Source organism: Dama dama, chromosome 29 (assembly GCF_033118175.1).
Source record: "Dama dama isolate Ldn47 chromosome 29, ASM3311817v1, whole genome shotgun sequence".
In the NCBI taxonomy this organism is placed as follows: Eukaryota; Metazoa; Chordata; class Mammalia; order Artiodactyla; family Cervidae; genus Dama; species Dama dama.
This window is the reverse complement of record NC_083709.1, coordinates 59,291,735-59,318,611: the sequence shown is the minus strand read 5'-3', so window position 1 is coordinate 59,318,611 and position 26,877 is coordinate 59,291,735. Positions and strand designations below refer to the sequence as shown.

At 39.6% G+C, this 26,877-nt stretch overlaps 1 protein-coding gene across 9 annotated transcripts in view; it reads right to left on the bottom strand.

Moving 5' to 3' along the window:
* The window catches only part of PCSK5 (proprotein convertase subtilisin/kexin type 5), a 494,109-nt gene that overhangs the window by 192,234 nt on the left and 274,998 nt on the right, over positions 1-26,877 (bottom strand). For all 9 annotated transcript variants that reach the window (XR_009691159.1, XM_061132953.1, XM_061132954.1 and 6 more), the window contains exons 11-12: positions 20,653-20,770; positions 12,751-12,939 (exon numbers count right to left, since the gene is read on the bottom strand). Coding sequence is in view for 8 of the 9 variants with exons in the window: in XM_061132953.1 (XP_060988936.1) it covers positions 12,751-12,939; positions 20,653-20,770 (307 nt within the window). In the remaining variant the exon portion in view is untranslated. The remainder of the gene's footprint in view (positions 1-12,750; positions 12,940-20,652; positions 20,771-26,877) is intronic.

Here is a 26,877-nt window from a genome sequence, read left to right as displayed (position 1 = left end):
ATTTGTGTGTTGTTTAAAATCTAGTGAGGGTCCACTCAAAACTGTGATCAATGAATGACCTCTCTGTATCCATCACATGTTCACAGCCCTGGAGATTGTCTTCATCCTCAGCATCACCGATTAGTAGATCCAGGTAGAGACACACACAGATAATTGTTGGGAAACAGGCATGGGACTCGCCAACGTGGTAACAAATCTGGGAGGGATAATGATGTGGGTATCAGGGAACCAAGGCTAAAACTCTGCCCACAAGTCTGGCAGTACCAAGAATTGGAGATGTGGAGCAACTGAAGCTTGCTCACACTGCTGATAGATATATAAAATGGTGCAGCTGCTCTGAACAAAGTTAGACATTTCCTACCATATGACTAAGTACCCCCCCCCCCCCACCAGATATTTATTTTCCCAAGAGGAGTAAAGACATGTGTCCCCACAAAGAACTCCACATGAATGTTCACAGCAGCGTTATTCATAATTGTCAAAAACTGTCAGCAACTCAGATGTCCATCATCCGGTGAATCAATAAATAAATTGTGCTATATTCATATAAAGAAACACTACCTAGTAATACAAACTTGAACGATTAATAACTGCAACAACATGAATGAATTTCAAAGGCATTAAGCTAAGTGGAAAAAGGCAGACACAAAAGATTATGGACTATCTGATTCAATTTCATATGACATTATAGAAAACACTACTTAAACAGAAACAGATCAGTGGGTGCCATGGGCCAGGAGGGAGGAGGCAGGGGCATGATGGAAGTTTTGGGAGTGGAGGAACAGTTTTATATCTTGAAACTAATGTATAGTTCTGCAAGTATATATTTATCAAAACTTACTCAATTATTTACATTGAAAGTGAATTATATGTAAATTTACCCCTAAATGAAAACACCATGCCCATTAATATTACCCACTTTAGGAAGTCATGCCTGGAACTGGAGCCTAGATTCTGTCCTTCCAGTCTGTCTAATAATTTTCTAAGTTCCTAATTCCCTGTATGAAATCTTTTTCTGCTTGAACCATGTCCAGTTACTAGGATATTATCTATCCTTCAGAGCAGATAAATACAAAGGTTACAACAACTGGATGTTGATAGCTATTTATGACCTAAAGTCAACTCTCCTTTCATTAATTTCATGTTCACCAAGGAAACTGGTGGCTATAATTTGAACTTCTGTGTGGTTCTTCCCATTGGGAGAAAAATATGCCCTTCTAAAAACAAAACCAGTTTAATCTCATTGTAACTAATACATAACAACTCTGATTTTTTTTGTGTGTGTGTGTTATATAAATGTGTTTGAGGCTCCCTCGAAAATACCAGCTGGCTTCTCAAGCTGAAGGGTTGGATGGTGTAACTAGGGACTGTGTAAGGTAAGTGGCTGACACTTGGAGAAGAACAATAAGCAGGAAAATCACCTGTTACATGTTCCTGAGCTCTTGAAAGAAGAAAAAAGTTATTTTTAGCAGCATTCTCAGTGTCCCATGTCCAGAAAATTGAGAAGGCTGAGTTAAAGTTGAACAGATCTCTTTATTAGAGAACGTTACAGATCTTTGGAATATTCATATATGTTTTGTGACTTTTTCATATAGGTTTTGAAAATCACTGCCTCCATTCACAATGAAGGAGGCTTTTTTCTTTCTTCTTTTTTTTTTTTTTAAAGAACATCTGTACACTATCTGTAAAAGGTTACTTCTGAACAGAAGGATGTGGCATTTCGACGAGGACCATGTTGGATAGGACAGCTTTCCCTCATGCTAACAGAGATGGAAATGGTGGCTCCTTACATGAATGTCTTTCCATTGTAAATGATCTTCAATAGATCATGGGGGGTACATACATCCAGGAGATCCTACAATGCATGCACTATCACCATAGGGCTTGTTTCACAAGTTAACGCTTGAAACTGGACTTGGCCAGGAAGAAATTGCTGGGCCATTAAACAACTGACTTACATATTGAGTCCTTCATGCAAAACCCAGAAAGTGTGTGTTGGCTGAAATGGAGACACAGAGGTAGAGAAGAAGGAATGTTTTCAAATAACCCTTCCTGCCAGAGAGACGTGACTGAAGCGAACATGTTGACGCACAAATGGATGGAGGCAGAAAATTGGTCTAGAACCACTTCTCAGCCCTTCTCACTTCTAATTTTGGTTCCAGTTCATTGAGGCTGTTGTGCCATTTGAGGGCAGCGAAACAACCCTTGTCACGGAATACCTTTCCAAGAGTGCTGAACTTAAAAGCAGTTCCCAAACAGTTTAGACAGAACACTTGGCTCACTGCCTCGGGTCCAGAAACTACAAAGGAGACTTGAGGCTGCCATCACATGAGGGGCAGTCTTGTTTCCACAACCTCAGCCAACTCTTAATTACTCACGGGTCAGTTATTTGACTGCTGGATTAGCAGACCCTATGTTTCTTCCCTTACACCCTTTCCTCTCCAACTTTGAAAATCATTCCACTGCTATCAATCATTTTAAAAATCACATTTGAAATGAAAATTAAATGTAAACTAGTACAGAAGAACTATCCATAATTCACTACTCACAAAAGTGTCTTAAAGCCTAAATATAAACGGGCTTTGTCTCTCTGGCTAAATAGTTCCCACCCTGGTCTCTTCATTTTATGCAGGGCTGGAATGCTCATTAATTTCATGTGGACATAAAAGTTGAGGAGAGGAATTAAAACACAGCCAAACACGATCACTGCATTTTGCTAAAAGAGTTGATGAGGAGAGAAATAGACACTGATTGTTGTTGTTTCAACTAGCTGGGCATTGACTTTTCTAATCCCACCCTTTTATTTTTATTCCAACTCAATACTTAATCTACTCCCTATCTTTAGTACTGTACTGTTTAAAAACCTTGTGTTGTCTGCATATAACAAAAGGTAACATAGGTAGCAGATAAGATTCGTGTTGCAAAGAATATACTTGCTCAAACCAAGTGTCAAACCATTGGACACCGCTATAGAGATTCTAATTGTGCGGCTGTTTATCAGCTAAGAGGTTCAGTGCTCTGTCTGAATGTCTGTGCTCTGTCAACAGAGAAGAAAACAGACACGTCAGCATTATTAGTGCGGATCAGATGTTAATAAAGCAAGGCCAGTGTGCTGAAAGCTGGAGTAGATTAACTCCATGCCCGTGTCCATATCTCCTATTGCAGTGAAACCCTGTTCTGTCAATTTGACTTCATAATCGTGTGCTCACTGAAATGATATATGCATGCGGTGGCACAAATTATGTAGCCAGTTATTAAAACGGTGCCCCACAGCCCTATCCCTGTGAGCGGTTTTCAAATAAATTGCTTGGATGAAACCTGGTAGAAAGGACTGCCATTAAATGTAGTACATCCTTTTGAGGATTACTTAACTCAGGAAATAACTCATATAATTACTGTAAGCTTTTTTCCTCCCCTTTCACTTAGAAGAGTCAGTCAAGGTGTCAGGGCTACCACATGCTTCTATGATGTTATAGCAACTAAATAATAAGACTTTATAACTACTGACAGCTATGTGTTATCATATTGTTATTTCCTAAATGTAAATGGATATTAATTTCAGAATCAACCACGACTTCCTAGACAGTATTTGTGTTCCCTACAGAATTAGACATTAATCGAATATTTTGGGAAATTCTTTTTTTTTGTTTTCTTTTTTTAGAGCTTCATCACAATTTAACATAAAGCTGATAGAATGCGTAAGGCACTCATTTGGCTCAGTTGAAACTGAGCTTTTGATTTTCTTTAGATGTTTGCCTTTTGTAAGTTTTAAATAATTTGCTTCTGAAATAGGGTATTTAAAACACACTATTAAGTTTTTTGCTCTCTCCTAAATCATTTCTTTAAGAAACATTGAGAGAAAGGTACTGGTTCTAGAAGTTTGGAATACCTAAAAACACGAGTTTCAAAATAAACTTTCAACATGTACACTATTACTAACTTACCAACCCCCAAAGGCATTCATCCTTGTGGGTACATGATAAGTACTTGTAAATAAGTACTTACTTAATCATCTTGAAGATTTATTCTTTAATAGTAGGCCTTATCTAAATATCTGGTTTACATTATAAATGCCTTTGTAAGTGACTTTCACAGCACCCAGCAGCATATTGCTCACAAGTCTTTTGGTGACATGAAAATAAGAAGAATGTGTTTGAAAAAGTTGGGTGATCTTTTAAATCGGTGCTATTTAAAAATGTGATCTGCGGACAGGTCAGGAAGCTTCAGCATCACCTGTGAGCTTATGAGAAATGCAGATCCATGGGCCTCTCCCAGACCTTTAGAATCAGCCTCTGTGGGAGAAGGATCCAGTCATCTCTGTGTGATAGTCATTTGCAAGGTGTTTTGAAAAGCACTGTGTGAATAAGGATTAGCACTTACAAGTGCTTATTATACTAGGAGCTTACTGTATTATCTTATTTACTACTTGTAACAAACTTGTGAGGCAGATACAACTATGTCTGTTTTCTAGATGAAAAAAATCACTTTTCCAAAGTTGAAGATAAAAACGGGTGACATCAAGACAACCCCAGCTCTAACTCCAAAGGCTGTACTGTCTTTTGATTAAAGAAAGAAGCTTTTTCTCATGGTGAGGCCTTGCTGAAATGTGAAAGTTCCATAGCAAAAGTGTAATTTTGGCAAGTCATACCTGCATTTATATAGCATGACTTTGCAAAATGTCAGTAGCCTGTCACTGAACATTTGGGCAGTGACAAAAATATTCAGGTAGAAACACAACAGTTAAACACAGTTAATTATAGAAACTATAGGTGGTACAGATGAGAAAGTATACCTTCTTTCCACTTAAGACCATAATTAGAACCAGAGATACACATCTGTAATCAAATTTAGAAAGAGAGGCAAAGTTTCAGCTTTCAGTCAGAGGCCAAAATCTAGAACTGAGAGCCAATATAACTAAACTAAATCTAAAACCCAATGAGTTGAAGAAAGTCTGCGGGTATTTAGGGAAGAAAAAAAGCAAGGTTTTCATAATTCTAACAAATGCAGTTGAAGGAAGAATGTGATGGGACAGGCTTTCTGTTGGAAAATTTGGAGGCAGAATTTGAACATGTGGTCATATAAAGGGTGACATCTAAAGTGGCTTTAGGAACGAACTTGTGGACACAGCAGGGGAAGGAGAGTGTAGGATGAATTGAGAGGGTAGCGCTGACATATATACACTACTGTGTGTAAAAGAGAACTAGTGGGAAGCAGCTGTATAGCGCAGGGAACTCAGCTCACTGCTCTGCGATGACCTAGAGGGGTGGGGTGGGGGTGGTGGGAGGGAGGCTCCAGAAGGAGGGCACATACGTATACACATGGCTGATTCACGCTGTTGTAGAGCAGAAATCAACACAACCTTGGAAAGCAATTATCCTCCAATTCAAAATAAATTTAAAAAATAAAAAGAAGCTCACCACAACAATGATGAAATACAGTTGCTCTTGTATCTACCATCAAGGAATCTAAGCCCACCTAGGTTCCCTCACCCATGCCACACCCCCACGGTCTCCCGTGCGGATGTGGCATTTGTGCGGATTATTTGGTTTGATTTTTTGTTAGGCAGGGTGGACAGGCCAGGAGGCGGAGCAGAAGGGTGGGAGGGCAGGAAAAAAGCAAAGGGAAGAAAAGGCAGTAACTGTCCACTCCAGGATGGCTCTGGTTACCCACTAAATCCTCAACCTGACCTGCTGAGGGTGGTGCTGGGGCTTGCCTGCTGGGCCGAAGGGGCACGCAGCTCGAGTTGTACCAGCTCTGAAGGCTGCCGAGTGCCTTCCAGGGCCCAGCACCTGCAGATGCCGGGGCAAACCCTGCTTCCTGGAACAGCTGTTCTCCACAGGGGCTCTAGCAAGTGCCCAGCAGCCAGGATGGGGAGGCCCTGAGGGGCTCCAGACAGCCCACATGGGCCGTCATGTTCAGCGACTTTGCAAAAAAACCTGCTCCTGAGGGATTTCCATGGAGAAGGGCTGAGCAACACTGAAGACACTCCTTCCTGAAATGTCGAGGAAAATAAGGACTTTCGGAAAGCTAACTGTGGCCCCTTTGTTTTTGGAATTTACCGTTATGGATAGCATTTTCTGGTCCCAAGACTAGGACACAGGTTTTGTCAATACCAAAATGAAGATAAGAAGGGAGGAGGGTTGCTGTCCCCTCAGCCTCCTTCCTAGCTTATTCTCCTCGTCTGCGTGTCTAGTTAAGGGGAGATGCGTGTCATCATGAAGGGGAGATGATACCGAGTGAGCCTTGGATTCTGAGTCTGAGCTGGACCTCAGGATCCTTCCTTCTCACAGAGGCCAATACCCAGTCCACCGGCAAGAGTCATGCCTCATGGAGAAACAGGAGAGGTCAAGGAGGGATGACTCCGCCACCAGAGCTCTAACTCTTCACCTCAGATGACCCCATGAGGAAAGCGTTGTGTTTTAAGCCTTTCAGAATTCCTGTCTTTTAACTACACAGTGTTCTTTGTTTTACATGGTCCTCCTCAGAAATACTGACTTCTCTGAAAGAAAGATAAGTGTCCAACATGGGAACTATTTATTGTCCTCAATAATAATCTCTGACACACAAATAAAATACTTAGGAATAAACTTGACCAAGGAGGTGAAAGACTTATACACTGAAAATTATAAAACATGAATAAAGGAAATTGAAGATGATTCAAAGAAATAGAAAGATATCCCACCTTTTGGATTAGAAGAATACTGTTAAAAAATGACCATATTCTCCAAAGCAATCTACAGGTTTTATATGGTCCCAATCAAATGATGGCTCAGACAGTAAAGAATCTGCCTGCAATACAGGAGACCTGGGTTTGAACCCTGAGTCAAGAAGATTCCCCTGGAGAATGGAATGGCTACCCACTCCAGTATTCTTGCCTGGAAAATTCCATGGACAGAGGAGCCTGGCAGGCTACAGTCCATGGGTCTGCAAAAACTCAGACACAACTGAATGACTAACACTTTCTATCAAATTACCCATGACATTTTTTTCACAGAACCAGAACAAATAATCCTAAAATTTCTATGGAACCATAAAAGGCCCTGAATTGCCAAAGCAGTCCTAAGGAAAAAGAACAACGCAGAAGGCATAATCCTTCCAGACTTCAGACAATACTACAAAGCTACAGTAATCAAAACAGTATAGTATGGGCCAAAAACAGACATATATATCAGCAGGCTAGAATGGAGAGCCCCCAAAATAAACCCACACATCTACAGTCAATTAGTCTTTGACAAAAGAGGCAAAAATATACAATGGAAAAAAATCTCTTCAGCAAGTGGGGTTGGAAAAGCTGGACAACTGCATGTAAAAATCAATGAACTTATAACACACCCTCTCATCATACACAAAAATAAACTCAAAATGGCATAAAGACTTAAACATAAGATGTGACATCATAAAATTCCTAGAAGAGAACATAGGCAAAACATTTTCTGACATAAATCATACCAATGTTTTCTTAGGTCAGTCTCCCACGGCAGTAGAAAGAAACATAAACAAATGGGACCTAATCAAATTTACAAGCTTTTGCACAGCAAAGGAAACCATAAACAAAATGAAAAGACAGCCTACAGAATGGGAGAAAATATTCGCAAATGATGTGACCAAAAGGGCTTAATTTCCAATGTTAACAGCTCATGAATTCAACAAAAAAACCCAACCCAATTGAAAAGTGGGTAGAAGACCTAAATAGACATTTCTCCAAAGACATACAGATGGCCAATAGGCAGATGAAAAGATGCTCAACATCACTAATAGAGAAATGCAAAGCAAAACAGCAATGAGGTATCACCTCACATCACTCAGAATGGCCATCATTAAAAAGTCTAAAATAACAAATGCTACAGAGAGTGTGGAGAAAGGGAACCCTCCTACACTACTGGTGGGAATGCAAGTTGGTGCAGCTACTGTAGAAAACAGTATGGAGGTTCCTTAAACTAAAAATACAATTACCATACGATCCAGCAATTCCATGCTTGGGCATATATCCAGAAAAAACTGTAATTCAAAAAGGTCCTCATGCATCCCTATGTTTGTAGCACCACTATCCACAATTGCCAAGACATGGAAAAAACCTATATGTCCATTGACAGATGAATGAATCAAGAAGATGTGGTACATATATACAGTGGAACCCTAGTCAGCCATGAAGAAGGACAAAATAATGTCATTTGCAGCAACATGGAGGGACCTAGAGATTATCATACTAAGTGAAGTCAAATCACAAAGAGAAAGGCAAATACCATATGATATCACTTATATGTGGAGTCTAAAATATGACATAAATGAACCTATCTATGAATCAGAAACAGACATAGACTGCCCGGTGGAAAGGAGGGTGGGGGACAGATGGACTAGGGATTTGGGATTAGCAGATGCAAACTATTACATGTGGAATGGATAAACAACAAAGTCCTACTGTGTAGCATAAGGAACTATATGCAATATCCTATGATAAAACATAATGAAAAAGAATGTGTACATATGTGTGTATATAACTGAATCACTGTTCTATACAGCAGAAATTAACACAACATTGTGAACCAACTATACTTTAATTTAAAAAAATAAAAAAAAAATCTCTGACATACAAATTCCTTCTAAGTGGTCACCTTTTCGTTGAGGAAAGGTATTAGTGCCCAGCCCAGCAGGCCAAATTGAGGGCCACCAGAAGCAAAGCAGACCTTCCCGTCACCGCCTGCCCATCCCTTGTCGATGCTTCTTCCCTCAGCTCCCAATCCTGGGAGTGTGCTCTGAAACAGGGCCAAGGTGACAGGACACAGAGGTCTCTCTGCCAGGAGGTCGGAGACTGGGAAGTTCTGAAGAGAGATTTCCTCTAATAAAATTAAAGTATTGGAATATGCCAGAAGGGAAAAAATGCCAAAAGAAACCGTCTTGCCTTAGCTACTTCAGTAGGAGGGATTCTACTAGTGTCAAGTACAACAAGGATGGGGTAGCCAGGCCCTGGAGGGTGGCCAGACCGGTTTGGGGACCAAATGCAGCTGTTTTACATTTAAAAGGTCAGATGTTCATAGCAGTGTTTTGCGGAACTGTGGGCAAATGAATTCATAACATCCTTTTACATTCCTTATCTCCAGTCCCCTCCCTCCACTCCATTTTGTCTACCATATTTTTTTGGGGGGGGGGTGGCTACTTATTTTCAGCACTGAGATGGAAGATAGACAAAAGAGCAGCACTTTAAGAAATGCTCCAGACCAAGAAGATGTACTCTGCATGCAGACCTTATTCCCAGGGGGTCCCTATGGGACAGACTAAAGTGAACCATAAGATGGGTCACCGAGTGTCGAAAATGCCTGTTACTTTTCTTTGACACAAGTCAGGCAGCACTTTGGGGTTCAGCACTTTGCAAAGAGCAAAGCAGATGCCTGCTGTTGAAGAATTCACGAGGAACTGGAGCCAGTGACACTGTAATTCACCAAATGCCTGTCTTGGAATCTTTTGCTCCTCTGCTCACAAGTTTCCTCACTGAAGTCATTTCCAGGGAAGCCAACAAGAAATATTGAAATACGCAGAAGATCCCAGAAAGGCTGAAGGGACTGAGTTTTCCAAGCAAACAACTGTGGGTGGACTGTTTTTCTACAATGGAGGGGGCTCCAGGGAGAAGAGTTGCACATGTGTGAAGCCAACCTTACTACTTCACTGGGGTCACCTGGATACTCCAAATTCAATGCAAATGAACCGCAGTCAAGAAAAGAAAAAAGAAATCAAGAACAAGGTCTTCCCTGGCTTTGGTAACAACAGCTGGCGTGATCTCCCTTAATCATAGAATTGTGCATCTGAAGGCCTTGCTTGCTCAAGAGAAGCCTCAGGCAGGTAGTAGCAAGGCCTGGCGGCAGCTGAGATCCCTAACTGCAGAGGGAGGAGGGCGTGTCCAGCGACTGGATGCCAAAGCATCCTTCAATTTCTCACAGCTGCATATACTGATCCTGGCAAAGGTTCCCTTCATAGAATACGAAGCCCAGGTTACCTCATGCCCTAATGAAAGATGTTAGGTTTTAGGGACAAACACAAGAAGACTTCCAAGAACAGAAATAAAATGCAGTGAGAGACTCTAGAAATGCTCTTGCTTTCTCTTTTTCTTACTGTCCTACAGCAGATAAATGTGGAGATTTTGAAAAGCCAATGAGAGTCCCTCAGTCTCACTTTCGGCTCTGTGGGCCTGCATTGGACTTGGCCCCTCAACTCGTCTGGGCTGTTGTCAGTGTCCTACCAGAGATCACCACTGCTGCGGACGCCTGGCATGTGGAGAGGTGGCCCTGTCGACAGAAAAGTTTGGCTTTCATGTGGACTGTGTAGGCCTTTGACAGTAAAGTTTTTGCTCCTATTAAATGTTCCTCTTGGAGAAAAACATCAAATTAAAGAAACTTTCAGGCTTCTCACTGTGGCTTGTAGTTTGGAAGCATAATGGGAATGGGGTGTATAAGAGAACCTGGCCTTTCCCCATCTGGTCCCACTTGCTGACAAGTATCCCCCACCCATAATCCCAACCACTCGAAAAGCCAATGGAGCAGAAGAAAACTTGTGCTAGAACATTCTGGCCTTTCAGCAGGATCCTGGAAATACAATTACCTGCTGGAGAAATGTTTGAAGGGAGTGGAGAGAATGGAAGAGGCTACAAAGAGAAAGTGAGTGTTCCCTTGGCCAATAAAGGCTAAAGGGCCAACCTTTAAATAGTGGTTAGGAAACTACTGCCAGCCCTCAAACTAAATCCGGCCCTTGGCCTGTTTGTATAAATAAAGTTTTATTGGAACACAGCCATGCACATTCATTTATGTTGTTTACAATGACTTTTGCACTCTAATGGCAGAGTTGAGGATTGGTAACAGACACATGACCTGCAAAGCTTGAAACATTTACTAACTGAATCTTTGTAGAAAAAAAATATGCCAAAATCTTTTTTAAAACAAACAGAATTTCCTTTAACTTTGGAAAGTGCTCAGGCAAGAGCATTCAGTTAATCTGCAACAAATGCCAGCAGACATTTAGGGGCCAGGAAGACCATCTCAGAGGCCTAAAGAGTCAGTGTTCTGCATTTCTTTTATACGATAAAGAACAACAGGTGGCCTTTAACTTTTCTGTGGCATCCTTTTAATATTACACAAATCTTAAGTGTTACACTGCTTCATGCCAATAGATTCTAGGCAGCTCATTACTCTGTTTACGTATGGGCAGTGAGAGCTATGATCATCTCATCGTGACATCTAAGTGGCGCCCCTCACTGAAGTTCTTAGGGTAGTAAGAAATTAAAGAACAGCTGTATATTTTTAATTAACTTTTTTTTATCTACACCCAGGAGTGGAATTGCTAGGTCTTATGGTAGTTTTATTTTTAGTTTTTTGAAGAACTTCCATACTGTTTTCCAGTTGCTGCACCAATTGAGATTCCCACCAACAGTGTACAAGAATTTCTTTTATCCCACATCCTTGCCAACATTTGTTATTTGTATTATTTTTGATGATAGCAATTCTGACAGGTGTGAGGTGATACTCATTGTGGTTTTGATTTGCATTTCTCCTGATGATTTGTGATGTTGAGCATCTTTTCATGTACCTGTTGGCCATCTACATTTCCTCTTTGGAAGAATGTCTATTCAGTTCTTCTGCCTATTTTTTAATCATGTTGTTATTCAAGAAGATAAGTAGACCCCAATGTTCATAGCAGATTATTTTCAATAGCTTAGATATGGAAGCAACCTAAGTGTCCATTAAAAGATGAATGAATATAGAAGCTGTGGTGTGTGTGTGTGTGTGTGTATGTATGTATATATTGGAGAAGGAAATGGCAACACAGTCCAATATTCTTGCCTGGAAAATTCCATGGACAGAGGAGTCTGGTGGGCTATAGTCCATGGGGTTGCAAAGAGTAAGCTACGACTGAGCACATATATGTATATATACATACATCTCTATATAGATACACGCATACATACATACATACATGGAATACTGCTGCTGCTGCTGCTGCTGCTAAGTCACTCCAGTCGTGTCCAACTCTGTGCGAGCCCAGAGACAGCAGCCCACCAGGCTCCCCCATCCCTGGGATTCTTCAGGCAAGAACAGTGGAATGGGTTGCCACTTCCTCCTCCAATGCATGAAAGGGAAAAGGGAAAGTGAAGTCGCTCAGTCGTGTCCGACTCTTAGCGACCCCACCGACTGTAGCCTACCAGGTTCCTCCGTCCATGGAAGTTAGGCAAGAGTACTGGAGTGGGGTGCCATTGCCTTCTCCAACATGGAATACTACTCAGGCATAAAAACAATTTTTTGTCATTTGCGGCAACATGGATGAACTTGGAGAGCATTATACTAAGTGAAGTAAGTCAGAGAAAGACAAACACTGTATATCTTACATGTGGAATCTAAAACTACAATAAACTAGTGAATATAACAAAAAAGTAGCAGACAGATATAGCGAACAAATTAGTGGATGGGGTTGGGAGTGGTAATATATAGGTGGGGGAGTGGGAGGTACAAATTATTGGGTATAAGATAGGCTCATGGATGTATTGTACCACACAGGGAATATAGCCCATATTTTGTAAAAACTGTTAATGGAAAGTAATCTTTAAAATTGTATAAAAAATCATGATTTTATAATATTTGTACATGCACAACCTTCAACTTCGTAAAAAGTAAAAAAAAAAAAAAAAATGAAGAACTGCTGCTTCTTCATTCTTTTTCCAGCTTAATGAGTAGCTGAGTGCACACTGGTGGTCAGGGGCCATGACTGTACCTGTTGGCCAAAAGCTGGGACCTGGTTCCTGAGGGCGAGGTCAGGTAGATGGCCAGGTCTCCCCTCCTGGGGTGGGTGATGGTGATGCGCACGACTACATGCTCTAGGTAGTTGACGTGATGGTTGGGGTTGTCGGAGCAGCCCGAAGCTTTGTAGATGGAGCGCACTGCACTGTTGGGGCGAATCGTCCTGCAACAGAGAGAAGAAGTTTGAGCAAAGTGTACAGCAGAGCTCGACTGAGTGAACCGGCAGGCCTGGCAGGACTACATGGTGTAAGATAAGCCGTGGATGCTTAAAGGACCAGTCCCTCAGGCAAATGATTAGGTTGCTTAGAGGAGTAATCCTGCTTGGACTGTGAGAAAGATGTAAATGAGACGAATGGGGAATTTAAGGTGTCTTTGATCTTCATGAAGGTAGTGGACATCGATCCTGTTAAAACACATTACTAGGCTCTGGAACTGGAATTCCTGGGGTGGGTCACGAATGAGCATTTCCAGCAAGTTCTCCAGTGACAGTGATGTTGCTGAACTACGGAATCCACTTTGTGTACCACCAGTATAGGGGACTTGGGGACTATTATAACCTTAGTTCAAATCCCTGGTCTATCATTTTCTTGCTCTATAAACTAAGAGGAGCCCACTCTTCCTTTTGCATACAAGGTCCTGTCTTCTTCCCAAACTTCCTCCTGTACCTCCGTGCCTTCTGAAGACTGGGTTCCAGCCACACCAGCACTGGTTTGAGTTCTGGGATAATTCAAGTTTCCCAGCTCAGGGACATTGCATGTGCTACTCTGCCTCTAGTACTTTTTTATTGCTCTTCCTATGGCTGACTCATCTTCTTTCATGATCAAAGCTTAAATTTCACTCTCTAAGGCCATCATTGAACCATAGGAAAATCATGCTCTCTGTCTTTCATTTTCTACCCTTTTTATTTCACTTATTATAACTCGTAATTATCTATTTATTGTATTATTTTGGTTTGACTTCCCCAATAGTCTGTAAGCTCCATAAATATGGAAGCATTTCTTATTCCTGTTTCTATCCCTAATATCTAGCCCCATTCTTTTTTTAAATTTATATTGTATCAAAGGATAATTGCTTTAAAGAATTTTGCTGTTTTCTGTCAAACCTCAACATGAATCAACCACAGGTATACATATATCCCCTCCCTTTTGAAACTCCCTCCCATCTCCCTCACCATCCCACCCCTCTAGGTTGATACAGAGTCTGTGTTTGAATTTCCTAAGCCATACAGCAAATTCCCGTTGGCTATCTATTTTACATATGGTAATGTAAGTTTACATGTTACTCTTTCCATACATCTCACCCTCTCCTCCCCTCTTCCCATGTCCATATGTCTATTCTCTATTCTGCTTCTCTAATGTTTCCCTGTAAATAAATTCGTCTTACCATTTTTCTAGATTCTGTATATATGCATTAGAATACAGTATTTATCTTTCTCTTTCTGACTCACTTCACTGTGTATAATAGGTTCTAGGTTCATCTACCTCATTAGAACTGACTCAAATGCATTCCCTTTTATGGCTGAGTAGTATTTCATTGTGTATATGTACCACAACTTCTTTATCCATTCATCTGTCAATGGACATCTAGGTTGCTTCCATGTTCTAGCTATTGTAAATAGTGCTCCAGTGAACAATGGGATACGTGTGTCTCTTTCAATTTTGGTTTCCCCAGGGTAAATGCCTACAAGTGGGAATGCTGGGCCATAAGGTGGCTTTATGCCTAGTTATTTAAGGAATCTCCATACTGTCTTCTATAGTGGCTGTATCAATTTACATTCCCACCAACAGTGCAAGAGCATTCCCTTTTCTCCACACTGTCTCCAGGATTTACTGTTTGTAGCCTTTTTGATGATGGCCATTCTGATCAGTGTGAAGTGATATCTCATTGTAGTTTTGATTTGCATTTCTCTAATAATGAGCGATGTTGAGCATCTTTTCATGTGTTTGTTAGCCATCTGTGTGTCTTCTTTGGAGAAATGTCTGTTAGGTCTTTTTTCCACTTTTTGATTGGATTGTTTGTATTTCTGGTATTGAGTTGTATGAGCTGCTTGTATATTTTGGAAATTAATCCTTTGACAGTTGTTTCATTTGCTATTATTTCCTCCCTTTCTGAGGATTGTCTTTTCACCTTGCTTATAAGTTTCCTTTGCTGTGCAAAAGCTTTTAAGTTTAATCAGGTCCCACTTGTTTACTTTTGTTTCTATTTCCATTAAAAACAAAATGGATCCTCTATGATCCATTTAGACGATCTTGCTTTGATTTCAGTCATCGAGTATTCTGCCTATGTTTTCCTCTAAGAGTTTTATAGTTTCTGGTCTTACATTTAGGTCTTTAATTCATTTTGAGTTTATCTTTGTGTGTGGTATTAGGAAGTGTTCTAATTTCATTCTTTTACATGTAGCTGTGCAGTTTTCCCAGCACCACTTATTGAAGAGACTGTCTTTGCCCCCTTGTATATTCTTGCCTCCTTTGTCAAAAATAAGGTACCCATAGATGCATGGGTTTATTTCTGGGCTTTCTATCTTGTTACATTGGTCTATTTTTCTGTCTTTGTGCCAGTACCAAACTGTCTTGATGACTGTAGCTTTGTAGTATAATCTGAGGTCAGGAAGGTTGATTCCTCCAGGTCCATTCTTCTTTCTCAAGACTGCTTTGGCTATTTGGGATCTTTTGTGTTTCCATATGAATTGTGAAATTTTTTGTTCTAGTTCTGTGAAAAATGCCCCTGGTAATTTGATAGGGATCGCATTTAATCTGGAGATTGCATTTGGTAGTATAGTCATTTTCACAATATTGATTCTTCCTACCCATGAACATGGAATATCTCCCCATCTGTTTATGTGGTCTTAGATTTCTTTCATTAGTGTCTTATAATTTTCTGTGTACAGTTCTTTTGTCTCTTTAGGTAAGTTTATTCCTAGATACTTAATTTTTTTTGTTGCAATGGTGAATGGGATTGATTCCATAATTTCTCTTTCTGACTTTTCATTGCTAGTGTATAGAAATGCAAGTGATTTCTGTGCATTGATTTTGTATCCTGCAACTTTGCTAAATGCAATGATTAGCTCTAGTAATTTTCTGATACTATCTTTAGGGTTTTCTATGCACAGTATCATGTCATCTGCAAACAGTGAGAGTGTTAATTCTTCATTTCCAATCTGGATTCCATTTATTTCTTTTTCTTCTCTGATTGCTGTAGTTAGGACTTCCAGAACTATGTTGAATAATAGTGGTGAAACTGGACACCCTTGTCTTGCTCCTGATCTTAGGGGGAATGCTTTCAGTTTTTCACCATTGAGAATAATGTTTGCTGTAGGCTTATCATATATGACCTTTACTATGTTCAGGTAGGTTCCTTCTATGCCCATTTTTTGAAGAGTTTTCATCATAAATGGGTGCTGAATTTTGTCAAAGGCTTTTTCGGCATCTATTGAGATGATCATATGGTTTTTATCTTTCAATTTGTTAATATGGTGTATCACATTGAATGATTTGCATATATTGGAGAATCCTTACATCCTGGAAATAAACCCAACTTGATCACGGTGTATGAGCTTTTTGATGTGTTGCTGAATTCTGTTTGCTAACATTTTGTTGAGGATTTTTGCATCTATGTTCATCAGTGATATTGGCCTGTAGTTTTCTTATGTTGTCTTTGTCTGGTTTTGGTATCAGGGTGATGGTGGCCTTGTAGAATGAGTTTGGAAGTGTTCCTTCCTCTGCAATTTTTTGAAAGAGTTTTAGAAGGATAGGCATTATCTCTTCTCTAAACGTTTGATAGAATTCTCCTGTGAAGCCATCTGGTCCTGGGCTTTTGTTTTTTGGGAGTTTTTTGATCACAGCTTCAATTTCAGTGCTTGTAATTGGGTTATTCATAATTTCTATTTCTTCCTGGTTCAGTCTTGGAAGACTGAACTTTTCTAAGAATCTGTCCATTTCTTCCAGGTTATCTGTTTTATTGCCATAGAGTTGTTCATAATAGTCTCTTATAATCCTTTGTATTTCGGCACTGTCTGTTGTAACCTCTCCTTTTTCATTTCTAATTTTGTTGATTCAATTCTTCTCTCTTTTTTTGATGAGTCTGGCTAAAGCTTTGTCAATTTTGTTTATCTTCTCAAAGAACCAGCTTTTAGTTTTATTAATCTTTACTATTGTTTCTTTTTCATTTATTTCTGGTTGGATCTTTATGATTTCTTTCCTTCTACTAATTTTGGGGTTTTTAAATTCTTTTCCCAGTTGTTTTAGTTGTAAAGCTAGGTTGCCTACTTGATGTTTTTCTTGTTTCTTGAGGTAGGACTGTATTGCTGTAAACTTCCCTCATAGAACTGCTTTTGCCGCACCCCATAGGTTTTGAGTTGTCGTCTTTTCATTGTCATTTGTTTCTAGAAATGTTTTGGTTTCCTTTTGATTTCTTCAGTAACCTGTTGGTTATTTAGAAACATGTTGTTTGATCTCCATGTGTTTCTGTTTCTTACAGTTTTTTTCTTGTAATTGATATCTAGTCTCATAGCATTTTGGTTGGAGAAGATGCTTGATACAATTTCAGTTTTCTTAAATTTACTGAGGTTTGATTTGTGACCCAGGATGTGGTCTATCGTGGAGAATGTTCCATGTGCACTTGAGAAGAAGATGTGTTCTTCTGCATTTGAATGGAATGTCCTGCAGATATTAATGATATCCATCTCATCTGATATATCATTTAAGAATTGTGTTTCCTTATTAATTTTCCGTTTTGATGATCTGTCCACTGGTGTGAGTGGGGTGTTAAAGTCTCCTACTACTATTGTGTTACTGTCAGCTTCTCCTTTTATGTCTGTTAGTGTTTCTCTTATGTATTGAGGTGCTCCTATGTTGGATGCACAGATATTTACAATTGTTATGTCTTCCTCTTGGATTGACCCCTTGATCATTATGTAGTATCCTTTCTTATCTCTTGTAATCTTCTTTATTTTAAGGTCTATTTGGTCTGATATGAGGATTGCTACTCCAGCTTTCTTTTGCTTCCCATTTGCATGGAATATATTTTTCCATCCTCTCACTTTCAGTCTATATGTGTCTTGAGGTCTGAAGTGGGTATCTTGTAGACAGCATATATACGGGTCTTATTTTTGTGTCCATTCAGCTAGTCTGTATCTTCTGGATGGAGTATTTAGTCCATTTACATTTAAAGTAATTATTGATATATATGTTCCTATTGCCATTTTCTTAATTGTTTGGGGTTGATTTTGTAGATCTTTTTTTCTGGTGTATTTCTTGACCACATAAGTCTGTTTAACGTTTGTTGTAAAGCTGGTTTGGTGGTACTGAATTCTCTTAACTTTTGTTTGTCTGAAAAGCTTTTTATTTCTCCATCATTTTTGAATGAGATCCTTGCCGGGTCCAGTAATCTTGGTTATAGATTTTTCCTTTTCAATACTTTAAATATTTACTACCATTCCCTTCTGGCCTGCAGAGTTTCTGCTGAAAGATCAGCTGTTAAGTATATGGGGTTTCCCTTGTATGTTACTTGTTGCTTCTCCCTTGATGCTTTTAATATTCTTTCTTTGTGTTTAGTCTTTGTTAGTTTGATTAGTATGTGTCTTGGCATGTTTCTCCTTGGGTTTATCCTATATGGGACTATTTGTACCTCTTGGACTTGATTGACTATTTCCTTTTCCATGTTGGGGAAATTTTCTACTATAATCTCTTCAAAAATTTTCTCATACCCTTTCTTTTCCTCTTCTTCTTCTGGGGCCCCTATAATTCGAATGTTGGTGTGTTTGATATGGTCCCAGAAGTCTCTGAGACTGTTCTCAGCTCTTTTCATTCTTTTTACTTTATTCTGTTCTTCAGAAGTTATTTCCACCAATTTATCTTCCAGTTCACGGATTTGTTCTTCTGCTTCAGATACTCTGCTATTGATTCCTTCTAGAGTGTTTTTAATTTCAGTAATCGTGTTGTTTGTCTCTGTATGTTTATTTTTTAATTCTTCTAGGTCTTTGTTAAATGATTCTTGCATTTTCTCCATTTTGTTTTCAAGGTTTTTGATCATCTTTACTATCATTATTCTGAATTCTTTTTCAGGTAGTCTGCCTGTTTGCTCTTCATTTATTTGGACTTCTGTGTTTCTAGTTTGTTCTGTCATTTGAGCAGTATTTCTCTGCCTATGCATTATTTTTTTTTAAGTTATTGTGTTTGAGGTCTCCTTTCCCAGGCATCAAGGAAATTTGAATTCTTTCCTTGATTAAGGTTGAATTCCTTTTTTCTTTTGGCTTCTGTCCTCCTAAAATTGGTCCAGTGGTTTGTGTGAGCTTCGCATAGGGTAAGATTTGTGCGGAGTTTTTGTTTGTCTGTTTTTCCTCTGATGGGCAAGGCTGAGTGAGGTGGTACTTCTATCTACTGATGATTGGGTTTGTATTTTTGTTTTGTTTGTTATTTAGATGAGGCATCCTGCACAGGATGCTACTGGTGGTTGGGTGATGCCGGGTCTTGTATTCAAGTGGTTTCCTTTGTGTGAGTTCTCAGTGTTTGACACTTCCTAATCTTGGAGTCAGCGCTCCTACTCCAAAGGCTCAGGGCTTGATCTCTGGGGCGTATGTTGCCTGTTGAACAGCCTCAGAAGCTTCAGGCTCAGCATCTTGAAGTCGGGCTGGGAAGACTGGTGGGTGACAGCTGGACCCTGTCACCAGGCCTTGCTCAAAGTTCTGACATGGCTCTGGGTGCCTCTGGTCAGCTGGGTCTGAGCTGCTTCACTGGGCTCTGAAGGTCCCGGGCATCTGGCAGAAAGGACGCAGGGATGCAGCACATTCAGGAGGAGATCTGGACTCCGCCCGGCTGCCTGTGCCACTAGTCCTGTTCTTGATATCCAATAAATGAAAGAAAAATAGATGCTGAATTGGTAAATGAAATTTGTGTAGAAATAAACAATTATTCCATTTGATCTCATTTCTTCATTTGTCAAAAGGGAATAAAACCCAAGTTGTTATCAAGTTTTAAGAAGAAAACACACATTAAGTTGCTAGGGCTTGACCTATAGTAAGAACTCAATAAATACTGGTTAACTTTTTACTCCTTTTTTTTCATATTCTTTGCCACAAATGGGTAGAATGAGAAAAAAAAATTTAGTCCATTTATTTCTGCTTCCTAACAATTTCCTCAAGAATTATAATGGTTCTGTTCTCGTTACAAACCAAAGTTCATAAGTATTTGTCTGAGCTAACTCTCTATAAAAAGAAAGCCAAAAGCAAAATACTAATAAAATCACTATAATAAATCATAATTCTTCAAATTCAGCGCCTAGGAGAGACTTCACTATCACTTGGTAAATCCTGTTGCACAGCCTCCAGGTGTGTGTGGCTGAAACAGGACACCAGGCCCTGGAATCTGAGTAAGTGCAACCTCATTTACTGTGCATCCTGCATCCCTCTCAGAGAACGACATGGTAAGGAGCTAAGTTTCCAGAACATAAGGTGTAGTTTTGGGGGTATACCAACTTATGGGAAATACTTCTACCATCAAACACAAATACTGACAGAGTAGAAACTTGAAGAATATCCACGTGTAAGGGTCCTCCCATCCTCTTATAAAATATGCTTTTCTTTTAAGGATCCTTGGCTTATACTAGTGGGCTTTCCTGGTGGCTCAGATGGTGAAAAATCCACCTGCAATGTGGGAGACCTGGGTTCCATCCTTAGGTTGGAAAGATCCTCTGGAGGAGGGCATGGCAGGTTATACTATGATGGATTTAACAGTTTAGGGTCTTAGACATTCTCTTAAGATTTTATAATCACGTTAGAAAAAAACTACACAAACTACTAGACAGGGCTGTCTCGAGACATCTGCCTGGGCCAGCTGTCTTTTAGGGAATGGTCATGCTCTCTGCCTGCAGCAAACATTACTTGATTTGTCGGTCTGTGCTCTCCACACACACGTGCTGCTGGGGAACAGTGGTCCACTTCTCCGCCTCCATCACCATGGCTTCTGCATCCATCAGTCCAAATCCATAGAGATGGCTCACTAGAGAAGGCAAGAAGTTGGTCAGCTTTACCGTGGGTGGTAGCAAACCTATGCTATATATGTTGACTTATACTTTCACTCTGTAGAAAAGCCAGACACAACCCAATGGGAGCCAAGCTTTCCTCCTAGCACCAATTAAAAAACAAATAAAACAAGTAAATAATCCAAAGAAGAAAATAAGATGAATGCATGTTATTCACTGAATATGTATTATAACTAGTAACAGAACTACCATTTATGAGTTGTTACTACATGGCAGGTACTAGTCCATATTTTTACATTTAATCCTCCTAACAATCTTAAAATGTTAGTGCTATTACTATTATCCCTCATGGATGAGGAGAAAGAAATTTGCCTGAGACTGACTAGCAGTTCAGTGGTTGAGCCAAATTCTAACCCACAAAGATTTACTCTCAGGCTCCATTGTTACCCACTTGTATTCAAGTGATAACACCATCCCATTTGTAAGATAAAATAATTAGTAGGTTTAAAGAGAAGTGTACACAACTTCTCTTAGTGCAGTCAGAACTAACATGCAAGAAATACCAATTTTCTGACGTATCTAGTTTTTTGATTGAAAATCCAAGAAGACATAAATCATTACCTTTCCTCTAACATATGAGAAGTTTATTAAAGTTTATGCATGAAATATTTGGAGGCTTCTAAATTTTCATGACACCTTCTTATCCTCGGATGTTGTAAACTTTTAGTTCTCAATGAGAATATCTATTGATCTAAGCTAAATTTGACCTAACTTTCTCAGAAACTTTACTTATATATAGGACAATTTAATGATGACACAGTGATATCTACATTTGCAACTCTTTCTAAAAATACTTTAAAATCCCAGTTGAATACATAAAATCTCCATCTTGCATTAAACTCTTTTATATCTTTATATTTAACACAAAGTTATACTTTACTCTGCTATGGCAAAGATATATGTAGAATTTTTATACATGTACTTTTGAAACTTTTATTATAAATGATATTTTTCTTAATTAAAAAATAATGTATGTTCATTGTAAAAACTTGTAAATACATCCAGAAAAGAAAAAATAAAACTTATCAATAACCTCATCACAAATTGGTAACTGCTATTAACAAGTCTATTTAGTCTACATAATATTACAGGAGGCAAGCTTGCCTCCTTAATTTGAAAAGATACAGAGTAACACACATATAATAGAGAAGAAATGTCAAATTTGGGATTAAGGAAACCAAATTGTGGAGCTCTTTTTTAAAGTTCATTGAAATCCTATGTTGTCACTTACCACTTAACCACAGTCTATATCATTTCACCATGGATATTCAAAGGTATTTTCTTGCCCTGGGGGAATTGAAACTATTGACAAAGATGCAATGCGAGTCTCTCTAACTCTTCATGGTACCCAAATATCCCCAAGCCAGTGTCAAGTGATTTTAAACCAGTGTAATTTATAATTTAATCTCAGTTTAGGGAAATAAGATGAGAGATTTGATGGGTATGAAGGGGGTGGGGAAGAGGGTGAGGGGGTGGGTTAGGGGAGGGTAAGGACTTTGAATAGTCTGCAAAATGGGTGTCTCGGCCCCAGCTCAGCTTTGCACACTGCCCTTCCCCACCTCCCCACCCCCAATAATTGTCAACTTAACAACCTTTAGGACATAAATTAACACGCAGAGCTGTCAAATACAACAAACACTTCATGCCTGTTAAACAACCACTTGAGTTAAGTAGAAAAGCACCTTGAGTCTTTATGAAGGCTGTAAATTGTTTCCTTTTCCCACTCAATTCCTACCCTTCAGAGACAAGGTCTGTTCATGCAATACTCAAAGGAGGTGTTCAGAACAGAGGCTGAGTAGCTCCAGTTAAACTACAGACTGGCGAGTCAACAGAAAAAAATGTTTGTTAATAGAATATTAATAAACAAGGAAATTAGACTAGATCAGTGAAGGCCACTGAATCACTAATGGAGACTTGCAGCATTTTAAAATATTTTAATATACTTGAAATGAGAATCTGTCCACAATCATAATACACAGCCAAAGGAAAAAACTGAAATAAATTCATTTTTTCTTTTATAGGGAGGAGGGGTGCAGTACCAGCAATGTATCAACTCTCTTCTGAATGGCAGTTATTTGTTTGGCTTTTGGTAAATACTAAAGAGAAAATAATTACACAATAAATGTGTTGGGCAGATAAACTCCTTCAAAACATGGTGTTAACAGGGAAAATCGCCATTAAATGGTTTGAAAGCTCTAGTAGTTTTATGAGATATAAGTGACATGTAATAATTTTTTATATGACATGAAGTTTCACACTCTAAAATTAACTTATAAATTCAGAACATGTGTTTTTTTTGGTTTGTTTGTTTCTGTTGTGGTGACCGTTTGACTCACAGCTCGCCCATCACACTGTTACCATTGTTACCACGCCACTTGGGGTATGATTTCTCTTCCGTGACTGCAGAGCGTCTGGCTTAGAGAAGAGGTTCCAAATGTATTTGTAAAGTAAATGAATGTAACGGATCTGAGAAACTGCATTTAATTCACCAAGTGGCATAAAGTGTTTACAGGAGAATTGTAAGGGGGAATTAGGAGGACTGTTCTTTTTGTTACAGACTCCTATAAACTCATCATTAATAACTAAAAATGTATCCTGGTGTAGAGCCAATATTCCCACTTTCAAAAATTTTACAATTACCTGTATATAATATGTCATGCAAACAACTGGTTGTGATATGACCATTCCATAACTAAAAAGTTTTATCTACACACATTTCTCATGCCATGACCTGAGCCTGAAAATAACTTTATGATGATCAAGTGGAATCTCTTCATGCAGGCACTGTGCCGAATGCAAAATTCTATGGATTCAGTATTTAGAAAGACATTGAGGGATCAGAGCATGTATAGAGACTAAATATCTTCATGGCTCTGATAGGTATTTCAGAAACTAAATCTAACTCTTTGAAGAATGTGGTTGAACAAACTTAATAAAAGGAATTTGAAAAACTTGCTTAATAGTATATTTGTTCCATTAGGTGGCATGACTGTTTATGCAGAGCACTTCCAAAGAGTGGAACTGCCTTGTGCCAGAAGTATAACTAGTTTTTATCCCAATTAATCCAAAGGCTTCCCTGTTTGGACTAGGAAGGTGGACAAGCAAAGGGAGGGAGATAGATGAAGTTCCCGGGAGGTATATTTTCATTTTCTGATGAGACCAGAAGTGCCAAGAGGAGCTAGTCATTAAATACACAAGTAAATAATGGCATAGTTCAAAAGCAGATACAGTTGATTCAGACAGCAGTACTAGCTATGAGACCCAAAACAGTCAATTCTAAAGAAAAGTTAGAAAACTTAGTAGGAAAAGAAAAATTGGAATTTTGGGGCACAGGAAGTTATAACCAGGGAATTTGATATATCCTTACTGATGCCAGCTATTTCAAACCCTTTGAAAAGACATACCACACTGATTGGCTATTCATAACTCTAAATGGCTATTGGTAAAGCCCTGTCTAATATAATAAAGGAATTGACTGGAACAAGTTTGATTGTTTTTTTAACTTTTTTGAGCTCCCTGAAGTAATAAGGCTTTTTGTTACCAGCTGTCAGATATACAGACAATGCTATGTAGCAACCAGAAGGGCAAATGACAACAAAAATGGCCCTGAGAGATTTAAAATTTTGCCTGTGACTGCAAAAAATACAACTAAGAAACAGCTATCCATTCCTGAGCATTTAGTATAAAAGTACAGTCAATTTCTTCCATTGGGGAAATCATTTCTTATGACTACTTTGACTAACCGTCTAGGTTTACCCAATGGAGAAGACTCTTGAGAGTCCCTTGGACTGCAAGGAGATCCAACCAGTCCATCCTAAAGGAGATCAGTCCTGGGTGTTCATTGGAAGGACTGATGCGGAAGCTGAAACTCCAGTACTTTGGTCACCTCATGCGAAGTGTTGACTCATTGGAAAGGACCCTGATGCTGGGAGGGATTGAGGGCAGGAGGAGAAGGGGACGACAGAGGATGAGATGGTTGGATGGCATCACTGACTCGATGGACATGAGTTTGAGTAAACTCTGGGAGTTGGTGATGGACAGGGAGGCCTGGCGTGCTGCGGTTCATGGGGTCGCAAAGAGTCAGACACGACTGAGTGACTGAACTGACTGACCCAATACTGTCCTGGTTTGAGCACGGAATTCCTATGTCCTGGAGAAACTCCTTATTCATGGGCAAACCAGGTGAGCTGCCACCCCACGTGGACCTGACGGAGCATGGATGGCACTGAACTCTCACATCTTTTAATGTCAACAGCCTAGTAACTAGGAGGTATCTGTACAGGCATACTGAATTTTGTATTTGTTGAGATGTATTCAATCATCAAAATATAAAATGCGGTTGCTAAATTAGGTTCAATTACTCAATTGTTAGAAAGGGACAGTTTCAATACACTTCACCGATATAAGCTAAGAGTTTATCCCATTAATTATGATATCACTTGTGCGGTTTGGAGCACCTACTATCATCAACACAATGAGGCTCTGAAAGAAACAGAAAATGCTATGAGTTCTCAGATGGCCAGGGGATGAGATAAGAATAGCTTTATGATTTCACTAAGAAACAAAAGTGGTAACTGTGTACAAAAGACTTCAAAAGTCAAGAAAAGAAAGCAGTTAAAAAAAAAAAAAAAGATAATGGATAAAAAGCTACCGATAGAGCCTGCTCTATAGAAAGTACTCAGTGAATGTTAGCTGAAATTTGGAGTCGGGAAGATGACATGGAGGGGAAGGTGATATGTGGACCGGGCTTTGGGGCTCTCGTCGATTTCAGCGAGGTAGAGATGCAGGGAGGACAGCTGGGGCCAGAACGGAGCCTCCTGATTCAAGAATCCTCAGGTCTGTGTACCATTCTTTGGGGCAGTGAGCAAAATGGCAGCCCTGGCGTGTGGGGAGAGTGGTCAGCAGGGGATGGGCATTAGCAGTCTACGTGGCCGGAAGTAAGGGGGAGAGAGTGGACTGTGGGGGAACTGGATGCCAACCATGACTGAGGGGCGTCTTCTGCCATCAGTCAGGCTGCTGTTCTTCTACCTAAGGGGAAACCACCTCACTGAGAGATAGTGAGGCAAATGCAAATTCCTGTCTTGAGGGGGGCTGCCGATCTGCAGGGTGGGGTTGAAACTTCGGCTGAGATCAAAGAGTTCCTGCAGCTGCTGGAGTCCTCGCACCTTTGGGTTCTTTGATCCTCAATGTGCTGAACCACCTGTTCTGAAATAACTGCTCTCACCAGGGACCCTGCACCTCCTGCACCCACTAATCAAACCAGACCAAACGTGCAGAATAGGCAGAGGGTGTGAAATGTACCCCATTGCACATGAATAATGTAAATGCTTAAGTACTGCTTCTTTTAAAGTAGAAGTAAACAGCTAAATAAGAAAACATAAATTGTAAGATTCATAAGCATGAAGAAGCAGAAGTAATACTCTTCCATCTCCTATGTCAGCATTTCTACACCCAAACATCTTGACAAATGAAAACAGGATGCTTGCAGAATTAGCCTTTTCTTCCCTTTTCTTACTCCCTTTCTCAGACATCTATCTCTTTATTATGTACCCTTTAAATTTTAGCATGAAAAGCACATAAGCTTCTTAGAGAAATCAGAACTAGCACTGCAGTGCTTTCTTCTGCCTCCTCCTACAAAATGCAGACTCCTGGGGGCAGGAAGAATCCCATAGCCAGCACCTGCCTTATTGCCTTACTTTGCATGGTTTGTTTTTAGCTTTCCTTTGCTTTTCCTAAAATTGTAGGCTCTACTAACAACTGCAGCCAGATCCAAAGATGCCAGCCATCACCAGCACTATCAAGGAATTGCATGTGGAAGGTTTCCAGACACTGATAACTTGGCTGTCTGCAGGGTCTGCACTTCAAAGCGCCCCTTGGGATCTGTTTGGTCAGCAGCTGTAGGTAGTCAGACAGGCTCATCATTACAGAAATGAAGTAAAAAGAGTTTAGGAAACAACTGCTGAGTTCTTCTCCATGTACAATATACTTCATTGTACGGTGCATATGCACACAATTTATTATATATGCATATTTAAGATACATATTTACCGTAATCTTTTAAAAT